The 15,586-nt window shown below is 37.5% G+C and overlaps 1 protein-coding gene across 1 annotated transcript in view; it reads left to right on the top strand.

Annotated features, from left to right (window-relative positions):
• The window catches only part of SRFBP1 (serum response factor binding protein 1), an 84,631-nt gene that overhangs the window by 17,041 nt on the left and 52,004 nt on the right, over positions 1 to 15,586 (top strand). The window contains exons 2-3 of the mRNA XM_072860433.1: positions 11,584 to 11,672; positions 12,637 to 12,709. Coding sequence (XP_072716534.1) covers positions 11,584 to 11,672; positions 12,637 to 12,709 — 162 coding nt within the window. The remainder of the gene's footprint in view (positions 1 to 11,583; positions 11,673 to 12,636; positions 12,710 to 15,586) is intronic.

The raw sequence follows: 15,586 nt of genomic DNA, 5'->3' as shown, positions 1-15,586 counted from the left end.
ATTTGGTTTCTGTTTAGTAAGCCCAAAAGTTACTGGGGAGGGATACTGACAGGCAAACAATGTGCTGACAAACTTAATTTCCTCAGAAACAAGGTTAACAAATTTAAGTCCAGAATACACACAGTTTTAATGTTCCACTCTTTCAGGATAGCTGAGAAAAGTTGTAATGTATTGGCTCTCAGGGTTCTTGAGGTTTTTCTCTGGTGACCTAGGAGGCGAATACCACCATCTCTTTGCAAAAATGATCGTTAATAAACTCAATTGAGAACACTGAGCCACAAACAAATTTTGAAAATCTAAATTTTAAAACAAAGTGGAGAAAGTGGGACTTTTAAGATGACGTGGACACTATGTTTTAAAAGTAGGATAGGATATGTTTTCCTTCATTTTTTGAGCACATAAATAAAGTAATTTATCATAACATCAGTGTTACATAAAAGTAGTTACACAAATTGATGTAATGTTCAAAGAACTTAAAGTCTAAATAAACTATTGAAAAGCAAAATGATACATAGAAGAATCAGTTTGGCTGGCAGTCTTCAGAATTTCCATCTTAAGCTTTGAGTCAGCTCAGGTTCTGATTCTCTGCTTGCTTTTAAAGCCCATCATAAACTGTGCCACCTTTCTGGATCCAAATAATTGCTTTCAGTGGATGTTGTCCAAAGCACTTCCAAAACAAATGAATGCATGAATAATATGAGATCAGTTCTACCAGTGCAAAAAGAAGGGGCAGCATGCATTCTTGTAGGGCTAACTGGCATACAACTGCCACTGTCCCTATTGCCCCATTCCCATCCCACCCCCAATTAGTACCGTAGCGCGGCAGACTGACCTTCTTACAGCTGGAGCTGAGCGGCTTTGTTGTGGTTTGAAAATTAATTTTGATGCTTCAGTTAATGACAAAGCACACTTGCATGCTAATCAGAGTGAGGCAGTATGACAGTTGACCTGCTGACTGTTTGGCCATAGGACGTTGGAGGCCTGTTGATGTGGGATGGATGCTCCATGAATGCCGAAGTCACGTAGTTCCTTGAAAGTGAACTATAGCATGTAAAGAGCAGCTAGTTGGCCAGAAGAATGGTACAAGGATGCTTGAAATGAACATTTAGTCAAGTGCAATTTACTAGTCCGTTATTTTGAACCTCATGAGGTTCAACAAGGCCAAGTGCAAGGTCCTGCACCTGGGTCGGGGCAACTCCCACTATCATTACAGGCTGGGAGATGAACGGATTGAGAGCAGCCCTGCCGGAAGGACTTGGTGGATGAAAAACTGGACATGAGCTGGCAATGTGTGCTTGCAGCCTAGAAAGCCAACCATATCCTGGGCTGCATCAAAAGAAGCGTGGCCAGCAGGTTGAGGGAGGTGATTCTGCCCCTCTGCTCTGCTCTTGTGAGACCCCACCTGGAGTACTGCGTCCAGCTCTGGAGCCCTCAGCACAGGAAAGACATGGACCTGTTAGAGCAGGTCCAGAGGAGGGCCACAAAAATGATGCAATGGCTGGAACACCTCTCCTATGGAGAAAGGCTGAGAGAGTTGGGGTTGTTCAGCCTGGAGAAAAGAAGGCTCCAAGGAGACCTTATTGTGACCTTTCAATACTTAAAGGGGGCTTATAAGAAAGATGGGGACACAGACTTTTTAGTAGGGCCTGTAGTGATAGGACAAGAGGTAATGGTTTTAAACTGAAAGAGGGTAGATTCAGACTAGGTATAAGGAAGAATTTTTTTATGATGAGGGTGGTGAAACACTGGAAGAGGTTGCCCAGAGGCATGGTATATGTCCCATCCCTGGAAACATTCAAGGTCAGGTTGGACGGGCCTCTGAGCAACCTCTTCTAGTTGAAGAAGTCCCTGCTTATTGCAGGGGTTTGGACTAGATGACCTTTAAAGGTCCCTTCCAACCCAAACTATTCTATGATTCTATGAATACTCAACAGGCAAGTGCTATGTGGAAGTAAATGTAAATGGGGGAAGGTAGAGAAGCATATAAGGGAAACAGCGCTGTGTTTACAGTTTGCCAAAGTTTATTTACTCTTTTACCATTCCCCTCTTGTAAACATTTCTACAGTGCACTTTTTCAAATCACTGATACCCCATGACTGAAGCAGTCAAACTGAGGTAGAATAAGGGAAAATGATCTGATGCACTGGTTTGTCCTTTTAGTTGAGCTGCTAACTGGTTGTTCTGCTGCTGCTTTTCTTGCAAGATGGAGTGATATCTATTAAAATGCTTCAGTTTTACATTCTATTGCAAAGGAGTTGGTACTTACCAGACCTCTCACTGGCTTACGTAGCAAGGAGTCTTGCATCTCTTGGTTCTGTCAGACAAACCCATCGCTTGATGTTTTGGGGCTTTGTCCGACGGACTGAATTTAACTTGCATTTAAAGCTCTTGCTGATCTGGTACCAGGCAGTCAGAAGAGACACTGGTGGTTAGGCTAATACTGTTGTTTATGAATTGAGGTAAGTGAAAGGGTGGTGAGTGCTTAACAGCATTACTCAGGCTCATTTTTAGATAAAAGGAGGTTAATCTTTAAAAACTATACCTTAACCTGAGTCATGTTATATTTTTTCAAATATCCTCAGAACAGGGGTGTAAGTTTGTAAGCCTCTTTTGACTGTCTCTTTTTTTAACAACTGTACAGTTTCCTCAGAAAGATGCCTATCTTACTTAAACTGGAAGAAGAGGAAGTAGCAACATGACAGTGCCTCTTTAAAGGAAAAAAAAAAAAAAAGGAATAACAATTCCAAGCCAAACCAATCACACCACCACCCCAAATTAATACTGGCAATGCTGTTGTTGCATTTGTGACTTCATTATGTGAAAGGTGTCATACCCAGTTTTGCCACAATTTTCTTTTCATGATAGCAGTTCAACTCTACGGGTTTGGATAATGTTTGTGATTTGTATAATTAATGCAAAAAATGACACACATTGTTTGCGAGTCAGTATAGTCAAGGTATGGTGTTGTGCTTCAGATTATGCAAGTAATGTAGAGGTTCATAATGTTGCCATGGGAGCAGTGCTCTCTTTATTTCATCTGCTTTTAAAAAGTTCACCATTTGAAGAGAAAAAGGGAAAAAACCTCTCACCACTCTCTCATTATTTATTCACATGTGTTCATCCTGATAATTCTTATGTCACTACTGTAGCTTCTGCTATTACTTTCTTCCTTGTGAAATGAAAGCATAAGGGGGCGTGAAATTCACATGTGTCTTCTAGCTAGAGCTCTGCTCTAATTAAGAAATCCTAGGCATAGAAATCCATTGATTTGAGCTTGGCTGCATTGACTGCCTTGATCACATCCCCCTGCAACATTCCATGGAAATATTTTTAGCAGAGTGCTAGCTGAGGGTTTTCAAACTCATGTCCAGCTGATCAGTTAAATACAGGGTTAGAAATCGCCATCAGGTTGTCCTCTGTTTTGGAAGACTTGTGTAATTTTTATTTCCAGGTGGTGACCTATGCGCTCATTTATGTAATATAGCATCTTTGGGCTATTTTATCACAGTTATTTCTTATCTGGACATTTACAACTACTGCTGTTTATTTAGGGTTTAGAAATGTGTCTAGCCAGCTCATGGTCCTGGTTTGGACTTGAGAGCTCGAATGCTTTCTGAAGTACTATATAGAGCCTGACTCCATACAGCGAGACACCAACTTTGAAGCAGTAAATCCATTAAATTTTGGTCTTTGGCAATAAGCAAGTAATTCTAGACTAGTCTTACTCCCTCCCAACTATCTGAGATATTTGGAATTGCTTTTCAAAACCTTCGGATGAAAATGAAATCTTTGCTAGCAGTCCGAGTACTCATTGTGGTTTCCACTTGGAGAAATTATGCTAGAAATGACAACTGTTCTCCATGCAGGAGGAAATACGGTGCTATATTGAAAAAAGAAACTCGTATTTCAGTGCTTCAGTTGAGAAAGTACAAAGAAAGCAGCATGGGCAGTCTGTGGAGGAAGGGTTTGACAGTAACTCACAAAGAGTGTGGCATTACTTTTCCTGTGAGAAAGGTGGAAACATTCCCAAGTGGGTAGTGTGCTTTTTCCCATTCATCCTTAGCAGCCACCCTCAGGAACCCAACAGGTTGAGTGTCCAGAGGCCTGAGAGGCTACGGGTGTTTTGTTTTGCGGGTGCCTCCAGCTAGTGATGGCACTTCTGCCTGCTTTGGGCAGCAGGGTGCTATATTTTAATCCAGAAAAAGTTGCCTCATGTTTCATTTACTTGTCTAAATTTTGTTAGATGTATTGTGGTATAATCCAGTCCACTTGGTTCAAAGCTGTTTGCATGTAGCCGAAGATGGCAAAGGCAAGATTAACGCTACATTGGTATGGCACAGACACTAGCTGAAGAAACTGTGAGTTCCTTAGCACTCTCTATGCTGGGATATGATCCTTATATTAAATACAGGGATAGCTCACTGATCGTAGTCTGGTTTGTTGTAGCCCATCTCTCTGTCTCCTTCTGTACATCCTCACTTCGTTCTTTTGCCCTGGAACTAGCTAGCGTTCATGTGACCATAAGGGGAAACAGTTCAGGAAACTGATCTGGCTGAAAACTCACCTTGTTGTGGTTTTTGTAGGGTTAGGATGTGTGAGGTTTCTCTTTTTTGTGGATATATATTTGTGTAAAACTGTGCTCAAAATGAACAACTGAACCCTGATACTCCACTGTAGGTGCGTTTACGTTGTTCCTGCTGCCTTTACCTCCCTACTTATATATGTTTTTATAATACAAATATATGAAGCTGTAATAAGTCTGAGACTGGCTATTTCCAGAGGTATTTTGACATGTGGAAAATATATACTGTAATATAGTGATTCTTTTTCTAAAAAAGAAAAAAAAAGTAAACTTGGCAATTCTTAACTTTTCCTAAGAATCTAAAAATCGTTAGATCTTTCAAGCTGACATTCCAGATAATAGAGAGAAATATTTGTAATGAAGTTCCAGAAACATTTTTTCACTTAGATTATTCACTCAAAAGATTATGTACTATTGTTAGTTCTGGCTAATACGTGCTAAAGCTGCAGGTGTTTTGAATTTTAAAACTCTCTGTTGCCAAATAGCACCAAAAATTAACATTTAGAATACTCTGTTGCCATGGTAATTTCTTGGTTAGAAGACTGCCAAGTAACTATAAAATGAAACCAATGCTTTTGGTGTGCCCTAAAATGAGGAAAGGAAAGAACATCAGTGAGAACTGACACATTACTTAGTTCCATGTTTTTCTTGTAGGTATTGAAAAGACCGTGAATATGCAACTTAAATACGTTTCACTTTTTTTTTTAAAGTTGGATTTCTTGCTCTGACATTTGTTGATGCATAATTTAAGCAACATTCACAACTGGTTTTGGTGTGGTTTTTAATGACTTTTTCCCTTTCTACTTTAGCAGTGCTGCTTAAAGTTGAGAGGGTTCAGAAGCAAATTTCTTAATGTAGTAAAATCAAAAAGCTATTGCATACCTTTGGGCACATGTAAATAGTATTTTTCCTTTTGCTTTGACCTGTTTTGCTCTTAATGGATCAGACTATGATTTCAACCTGCAAGGGTTCTCTTGGCATGGAAGGGCTTCACTAGGACTGTAGTATAGTTTGTACTTAGGATTTCATTTATCACTATCATTCATTCACTAGACCTAGTTTGTGCAGGTATGTGGTAATTTGTTGATAGTGATATGATCAGGTATATTTAAAATAGATTCTTTCCTGAGACAGAGTTTACAAGGTAGATTCTTGATGTTTTCTCATTGTCATCCCACTCTCAGGTGTGACCTTCATGTCAGATAAAGCCTGTTAGCCTTGAGAGCACGGGAAGAAATTGAAGCAGAAAAGCAAACTCAGAACTACCCTCTTTTTTTTCAGGCATCAAGTGATAGAAAAGACATACAAGATCTTATATTCCAAAGTGGATTTGGACATGTCTATGTAAAATTACAGAACATTGCTTAAGAATAATACCTTCAAACCATAAATGAAATTTTTTTGCAATTGTGGTGAACCTTGAAGACAGTCTTTATATAGGAGAGAATTCACCATGTCGGGGGAGAGGAGGGAGGCCTCTGTTTAATGGATGTGTGTTTGTATAACATTATGGATATTTTAGAACACTATAAACTCTTATAATGAGTTTTTTCACTGGATGAGGTTAGGTATAGTGTCCTTCCTTGAGAAGAACAGAATTATTTGTCTCTTCTGGTTACTTGTACAAGAACTAGGAGTAGACTGTGTGCTGGCATAAAGCAGAAGTGGCTGAAGAAACTCCAGTCTGTCTAGTGCTGGTTGTTTAAGGATTTAATAATTTGTTTAAGTGCATTATTGGTTCAGGACCAACATGTTCGGCACCTCATGGGCTGAAGCCCAAGTTGCATGTGCTTCAGGCTGCTCTGAGGAAAAAGGCATGGCCATCAGTTTATTGGCTTTTATGCATTTTGGATAGCTGGGGCTGACTGCATAAGTAAACTTTTATTAACTTTGAGTTAAGAAGAATTTAAGACATTCTGGGTCTTTCAGGTATTTTCATGTACAGTACTAGCTTTTGTACATGGTAACATGAAAAAAACACTTTATGTTTCATATTGTAAACCTACACAGTTCTTCTAGTATTTCAGTGTTTTTGAATAGAATATATTAAGCAAGCCATGGGCAGAAACATGTTATTGCTTATTTTTTCTCTAAATCCATTGGATTAATATTTCTTTGAAGAATGGCTTGGTTTTGGGGGATATTTTTTGGTCAAATATAGTTGATACTATAGTTCAGAGTAGACACGTACCTTTCTTGATACATCTACAAATCTTTAGTCACACTTTCCTTTATTTTTTTCTAACTGGCTGAACACTAGCTTAGTTTGGAGGCATGTTGCCTGTACAGACCTCAAAACAAGTTTCAGAAGTGGCCAAGTATAACATTTTATTCTAATGTAGTATTCCTTTGAGAACTTTGCTGCTGTTGTCTTAAAAATGTGAAGGCAAATACCTTTGACTAGTCATGTGAATTTGAATGTAATATTGCACCTATAGTGTCGTTTTGTCCACATTGCTTCATGTGGTTTTGTTGCCATCACCAATATAAGGACTGTTCCGTAGTGATTTAGATTTTTGGAACCTAACCCAGATATTTTTTTGGTTCTTTCCTCTAAAAATACCTTCGGTTTCTCTTCAAGAAACTTGAAAATTTTCATAAAAGGTTTTTTGCAACAGCTTAATTGTGTGCGAGGCTCTTAAAATAACTTTCTATTACACATGTATTTTTGTCTTTATTATATACAATAACCATGTCCCATTAATTTAAAAGGGATAATGTATGTGATCAGAAGCCCTTTCCAGTAAGTCCAACACTGATTCAGGCACTGATTCAGCCCTTCCAAGGTTCTTGTTAGTTGAAATTAAGTAATTGGTAACTATGACTGAAATACCAGTATTCAAATGAAACTCTTTTCTTGCAAAAAAACCTAGAAGGAAACTTAGAGATCAAAGGTACGATTAAACGATCCTGTGTTAGTTTCTCTCCCTTTATTCCCCCTGCTTGGGCATGAGAAGGGCTTGGACATGCTGAGGACTGGGGAAGGCTTCACTGGACTACCACATGAGGACAAATCTCTGGGAATAGTTACCTTGCAGAGCCAGGAGAAACCTGGAATAAGAAGGCAAAGTGGCCAAAGCTGTTGGTTTCTCCCTTCCTCAGCTGTGAATATAGTTCTTGTGATGCCTTTAAACACACACTTGTTAGACGCGTTGTTCGCTGGAAATCACCCTCTTGGTTTGACATATACCCTCTTGTTCCTTTGTACGATGTGCAAGTGTACCCATCCACCCAAATCAGGGCTCTTTTTATTGCCAGGTACTACTGCTACTAGCAGTGAGTACCAGGGCTATTTAGTGTAGGTTGTGCTGAAGTCAGCAATTCCTGTTGTAATCCCTCTCAGTAATGTGCAGTAATGGGCAGAGGTGAATCGCAGGAGAGAGATTCTAGTTCTTGTCTAGCTAGTAATCTGCAGATCCCATATTGTGCTCTTTGTTTGCCCTTTCTCTCTTGAAACAGCAGCAGCTATTGTCTGCCTATGGCTTGAAATGGCTTGTGTGCAGTTGGCTGGTACATGTCATGTTTTGTGGCAATGCTTACTGTAGGTTGCAAGCTGTTGGGGTGATGAAAGCCTCTTTTTGTGGAATACCTGCAGCCATGGAATTTTTTTGCATTTTGTCTTTGTTTGGGATCTGTAGTAATATAAATACTTAGAACATACTATGGAAGACACAGTGCAGAATGGATGTGATTTTTATTCCTAACCATAGCTTTTGAAACATGCTCATGTGCTTTCAGGCTAGTACGTGTTAGTACCTAGGCTTGTTTTTAAAAGTAAGTTCATTTCCCCTATGGTTTCTTTTAGATTTGATAATGTATATATTATCTATATCTAGTCTTAGATTTTATATTCTTTTATATTATCTAGTCTTACTGTTTAAGAATTGTAATTAACATATATGTATTAATCATTAATAAACATGGATATTTGTTAGTATTAATAAATAGTGATGGCTTAATTGCCGTGTAGATAATGTTTTCCTACACAATAAAGAAATGTCTTCAACAAAGTAAAGCATCTCTTGTTCTTTTGTTGCAAGGAATCTTTGAAGTGGTTATTTCCACTTACAATTACAGGCTTCCTGAATTTCCAGGAATCCTAGAATGTGTGCCTATTGATAGAAGAAATTGTTTGCTTTGAGTTTTGCCTGTGTTTATTCTTTTGTATTTACTGCGACCTCTAAGTAGATTAAAAATCCTTATTGCCTGGTCTTAAAGCATTGATAAATCTGACCCTGACTTATACTGCAGCCTTTCTAAGTTTCAGTACAAAGACTTATCTTTTTCTTGTTGTCTTTTCTTAACCTATTTATAAAAAAACACCTTACTTATTAGGAGTAAATATTTCTTATTATTTTTCAAAATCTACTACTGTTTGGGGGGAAGTATTTTTTTTTTATTCAAGAGGAACTTGCCTATCTCACTTTGTAACACAAGAGACGGGTCGTCCACTAAGTCCTAGGAGCCACCCTGGTGGTCTAAGCCCCATTGTTTCAGGCACACTGTAAATCTAAAGCAAAAGTTTTTTGATTTCTGTCCCAAAGAGCTGACTGCTTTCTTGAGAACTTTATGAGTACTTCCAAGAACATAGTTGATGCATACTGTCCCGTGTGAAAGAAATGACTGTGGATTACATAAATTGATATTCCTAGTCTGCCAAAGAGCGAATACCTTCCCTCATTCCTGCTGTCATATGTCTATACAGCCTTCATTGGCTGGCAGCAGTGGAGGCTGGGTTTTGGCTCTTGTAGGCCCCGGAAACATGCTGTGTCTGCATGAATATTTCTATTAAAAAATACATTACAAAGTATTTTTTGAGAGGAAGTTAAATATACTGTGTGTTTGGATACACAGTAACTAATATGTAAAGTACAAGTTATTTACATTCAAATATATTTGTAGCTTGTGGATGTTTTTGATGGTTATTTTAAAAAAAAAACCAAAACAAAAGAAACAACCCCCCCTCCCCAAACTTTCTAAGAAGGCGTACCCAGTTTGCAACTGAAGTGCCAAACTCTTTGAACGTACGTAGTATATAAGATGCATTCAACCAGAAGATGCTTTATTTTCTTTCTTCCATTTAGAAGATGATGTAATATAGGAAGCTATGATAATTTTATTCAATGTCTTACAAAAAGAAATGTTTACATGCTCAGATGGCAAATGGTAATGTTAAGGATTTCTTCCTTAGTGCATGGAGACTTGAGCAGTGGTGCTGTCTAGCAAGAGACTTGGCACAGGTGCTTTTTGGCACATGGTTTCTGCTCTTAACTGGAGTAGAAATGTTTGTAGGTAGACCTGTGTGCAGTTATTTTCACTAGGTTAACTGAGGTAAGTACTGACCTTTGCTGTACAAATTTTAGAACAGGAGACCAATTTTAAGTCAGTCATTCTTGTCCCAGAAACTTTCTTTGCCTTTTCCCTTCTCTCTGTGCAAGTTGCCAGGAACGCTGCCCCAGTACAATTCTCCTCCCCTACTTTTTGGGGGAGTGCTGCTCCACATGCTCCTTCTCTGCCCTGGCAGGGGTGGGGCTGGCCATCACCATGTGCCCCTCTCTAGAAATTGTTTTGCTCTGACTGATTCAGCCTTCGGTAGAGCCACTGCTGAGTACAGTTCAAGGCTTAACCGCTCGTTTGTGTCGGTAACCTAGCTACAAACATAATCAGGTGTGCAAAATATGTGGGGTTTTTTTGTTGTTTTAAATAAATGATATAGGCTCACCTTTATGGTCTCTGCACAGGGGATATATACTAGCTAGCCAGGCTTCCCATCATAGGTGTGAAATGTTCCTGTGTGAGCTTTGGAGATTTATTTTTTCTCTTTTTTTGGTCAAGCTTGATGCAGGTTTATAGTACTAATATTCCTGGTTGAACTGACTTGATGGTGCAATTACCATCAAGCAATCATTTTGGTGTTATCTCTGAGAAATCATAAGACAAAATAGAAATCTGAGGTAAAGAACTTCCTTGAGAAAGAGGTGCCAACTTATTTTGAAGCTTATTCCACTGGATAAATTTAAGAGAAATTTGGATTTTTGCCAGGAAGACTGATTTTTTTGTTTGTTTGTTTTAATATTTCGTATTTTCTGAGTTTAACTGTTAAATGCAAAAATCTTAATAGTGGTAGTAAGATGTATCTGAATAAATAAGGAGGTTTTTTCAGTTATAAAAAAGCAAGGCTATAAGTCGCTATTGACTCCCTGTATCTCCAAAATGTGCATCATTGACAAGATAATGCCTAGGCTTAGGGTTTCCCACAATGGAATTTAATAGCAAGAGATTCCAAAGATTTGTCTGTTTGTACTATCTGTCTAATAATAATTAGAATTGTGTCTTTTATTTTGGGGTGAGAAATAAGACCAAAACATCATTATCAAGTTTTCTTTAATACTGTCTACTTTGAAATACATTTTGGGAACAGAGTACTGGGTAGGATAGGAAGTTGAAAGAGACTGTAGTGAGTTGGAAATCACTTTGATTTTATTTTCAACAAAAATCAATTAAAATATGTAAAAAGATTTTCATATCTCAAATTCTGTTCTATAATAACTAATGTTTAGTTTGGGACTCTTTCCTTAATCTTTCACAATGTTTCATAGTGAAAATGCTTTTACATATTAGGTACTAATGGTAAAGTACTGGTGCTGTTTCACCAGCGCAAAAATAAACAAAGTGAAGGGAAAAGGTGAGTCTTTTCAAATCTCTAGCTCAGTCTAGCTCTAAGAGTAATATTAAAATATGGCTAGTTAGGAATGTGTTGTCTTCTCTTTAGACCTCAGACACATTTTTAGGCTGTTGGTTGTTCTTCCTCTCATGTTTATGGAGGTAGTTTGATTTTAGATGAAATCTGAATTCATTTGAACTGGTTAGCAGGGGAATGCACTCTTTTCAAAAATAGTTCTTTTTGTTTAACTAATTTCTAAAATTTAAGTCAATGTCATGAATGTATGGAAACTAACGAAGAAAAACAAGCTTTATAATATATTCCATCTTTCTGACAGGTTGTGAAGATGAGAAAAGACGTGAAGAAGGCCAGAGTCCTGACTATTCGCAGACTGACCAGACACATTGGGAAATTAAAGATGAAAAAGTTAGTTTTAAATATCACTGTTCTTGTTTGTGTGTTTATAAATGAGACAGTATCTTAATTGTTTTCCCAAAAATGAAGTATGTATCACATTTAAAACTCAAGGCACTTTAACGCGTAAATTCTATTTGTCTTATTTTTACATCACTTAAGGTAGACTAAAAATACTAACTAAAAAGCAGTTCCATAAGCAGAATTGGGATAACATTTTTTTTAAAGGTATTTAGTGTATTGGAAGCTAATCCAAATCACTTACAGAACCTTTTACAGCACTTTTTAGTGTCAGACTTGAACTTTTAGGTTATTCTGCTGTTGAACCTAAGTTGGGCAACATTTTCTCATTGCAGTTGTCTGCAAGGTTCTATAGCAAAACATATTGTTCTGTTTGCATAGACATACAGGTCACACTTGATTTTTAATAATTAGTATTAATTAATATTTAAGTAAATAGTTAAATAATCTACATAATCTCATTTTGTAGATTATGGTTTTAAAGATAACTGGCCCAAAGTAACTTGTGACTTGTCATATTGGAGATGGTGTAAGATGCATGTTACTGTGTTCAAAGTGTAAACTGAGCATACTCTTCTCCCACAATTTTAGCACATTGTGCAAAATAAGAAGCAAGCCCAATGATCTCTTATATTTAAATATTACAGATCTTAAAATGTAATTATATTTGAGATATCAGAGTCTCCTATGTATTGTTGATAGGAATTGTAGTTACTATTTTCTAATAAAGTAACATTTGTCTTTCTTATTATTCTGGTAAATCCTCCGTGTTTTTTCTTCTGTTCAGAACAGCAGAAGCATTAGATTATGTTTGCTAAAATGTTCATTTAACAACAAGGGAATGTGTTTATGCTCACTCTTGTGATATTTTTATTTTGCTACTTAGTACTAGCCTACAGGGAACTACAGTGAACAAAACCGAGATTTTTTTAATAAAGACAGACTTAATTTGCAGGGGTTCAGAAGACTTGAAATTAAAGAACCAAAAACGAGTTGAGAGATTAATAGAAGAAATCCATGCCATGAAGGTAATACCATGTCCAGATATTTAAATATTAGAGGCAATTAATTTTAGTAACAAAAAGCTTTGTCTGTTTTTGCTGCATCTGTCAAGGTGTTAGACAATTTGAGTCTTAAGCTTGCCAGGGTAAACATGAATTTGCTTAGAAATGTGCGGTGCTTGAAGTTTTTCGTGTAACAGTTAAAGTGCAGAAATTAAACTTCTCATGCTGCTCAGGAGTATGGAAGGCATTTTGTGTGCCTGACAATAAATACAGTATCCTTGTTGTCAGATCCCGTAGCTTTAAGTGTGATGTGACTTGTATTTTACTTTCAACTTCTAAGTTCTGTCGTAGTTTGAAATTTTAGCTGCAAGGAACTGGTAACGCTTGAGTCAGACCTTTTTTTAATCTTCAGCCTTGCCATCAATCAATATAGTTTTTGTATCTTATACATTATGATATATCAGCAAATGCTTCAGAAACTTTTATAACTTTGTAATGTTTTGTACTGGTTATATGTCAGTTTTAATTGATACTGCTTAATATTGTGTGTGTTGAAATGAGGTACAAATTCCAGTCATAAGGCTTGAGCACAAGAGTCCTATATAGACCAAGAAAACTGTTTTCACATAAAATGTCTGTTTAGTTTGTTTTTCCTTGATGACTGTAGTGATTAAATCACTCTTACTGTTGTGTGGTTCTGGGGGGTTATTTTTTGTTTGTTTGTTTGTTTTTTAATGTTTCCTTTTTTTTCTTTCCTGATCCTTGCACAGATCTTAGTCTTCAAAAAAGCTGGTAACTGGAAAGGCTTCATTGACCCATTTAGATGTGCTTTGTGCCAGATTCATCAAGTGGAATCATAGGGGGTTTTAGCACAGTACTTACAGAACAAGAGTCCTCACAAATCAGTAAAGGGGAAAAGAAAATGGGCAGCACTGTATTAAAGGGTAAAGCACTGGTCAAGCAACATGGCAGTCATATCGAGGCATTCTGCTTTTCTGGCTTGCCATCAGTCTTAAACTTGGTCTTGTAATTGCACTTTTTTTTTTTTTTTTTTAATGACACATTTATGTGTCTGATGGAGCACGATGAGGATTCTGGAAACTTTTCTCAATTTGTAAAAGTATATATCAAGTGACCAGGTGTGGTGCAGCACTGAGCTCACAAACCTGTGTTTTATGGGGCTTCTGTGAGTGCTCCTGAGAGGGTTTCACTGCAAGATCCATTCCGCACACCTCTCCCAGAAGTGTTCGCTTTGTCCACATTGTGGTTTTCCTTCCAGGATTGGCTCATGCAGACATCGTAAAGGCTGTCTGCACTCAGGACTGTGTTGAAGTACATTCAAGCTGTTTCTCCACCAGGCATTAAGGAGTGCAGGACTTGGAAGTGTTAACTTTTAAGAGCGATTGTCAAGGGAGGATAGATTTGTAATCTGGAGAGCTGAAGGCAAACAAATTTTGCTTTGAAATAGTTTATAGAAAGGGAGGAGTCTTCGAAGTGAGCAGCTGAGAAAGAGGAAAAGCTCTTCCACTTCTCAGGCCAATAGCTAGTAAATACGCTCAGTTATCAGAAATTGTGCTGTAAGTGGTCTTTATTATTAAAAATATAAATGCACCCTTATATTAATACTTTTATAGCAAAAATGTTGGTTTTCTTGGGGTTTTTTAGTCTTTAAAATGAACAAATAGACACTTACTAGCTCTACAGTGTATTTGTTTCTTTGACAAAAGAAAAATTCCTGTTTCCTATGAATCACAGCCTAAAAGGCACTAGTTGTTTACATATTTTTTCACCACTGTTGATTTCTAGACTAAGAGAGCTTTTTAGAGTTGGCATAGAAATATTCCTCATTCAGCATAGAAGAGTGACAAGACAGCTTTCACAGAAATCATTGATATTATTTGAGATAGTAGGAGATTTTATATTGGTATAGTGTCACTCCCAGCAACCTTTTGTCTCAAGTTGTTGATCATAGGATTCATAAAGAACTCTTTGCATAACCTGAATGTATATTTTAGAATCTTTAGGAAAGAATGGACAGAATAGAAATGGTTAATAAGGTAAATTGGTAAGCCGTCTACAAAGTTTCAACTTAGAGCAGGCTTGTATTATCCAGACTGTTCTATCAGTTTCAGTGTATGGATCCCAAGCACTTGTCCGAGGAGGTGCAGATCCTTTCAAAACTGATTGACTATCTGTGTGCAGAATATAGGAATTGGTCACTTTCCATGTAACATGCAGGAATAGTCCATAAACTTCTACTTGCATGTCTTATGTAAGAAAAAAGTGGCTGCCTTCTCTCTTACTGAATGTTTAGTCTTGGGGAGTATAGCAAGTTGCAAAGAGAAGTTCAGTTGAAAAGACAAAAAACAACAAAAATAATTATACCAGCCAAAGTGGTTTGGAGCCAGAAAGTGGATGTTACACCAGAGTCTGGCAGCATTTGTGTTTTCAGATTAGAAGATTTCTTGAGATGGCTACTTACAAGTTCTAGAACTTCTTTATTGGTTGGACAAACACACGAAGGTTTGCTGTCGACTGAAGAAAATGCATCTCTGAAAGAAAAGGAAAATAATACAATTTTTTTCTGAGTGTTTCCTGGTTGCCACAGACAGCACACCTCTCTAAATAGGCATTTTTCTTCCATCAGTCAAGAACAGGCCCAGATTACCTTTCCCGAACCACATATCCAGAAAAAAAAAGCCTTCTAGGGACTGCTGGCATGAGCAGGGCCTTTTGTGAAGGACTTTATGTATCCTGGTAACCTCAGAAGGCACGAGAGGAAGATTCCATTTCACAGGGAATTTGTTTCAAGCTCAGGGAAGAGAGACTGAAATTCTGGAACCTTGACACAGTTGTCTGTCTTACTGAAGTTTTTAATGCGATGGCTTAAGTTTCTCTTAC

Source organism: Ciconia boyciana, chromosome 4 (genome assembly GCF_034638445.1).
Source record: "Ciconia boyciana chromosome 4, ASM3463844v1, whole genome shotgun sequence".
Taxonomy (NCBI): domain Eukaryota; kingdom Metazoa; phylum Chordata; class Aves; order Ciconiiformes; family Ciconiidae; genus Ciconia; species Ciconia boyciana.
The sequence above is the reverse complement of the archived record's forward strand: the minus strand, read 5'-3'. Positions and strand labels throughout refer to the sequence as shown.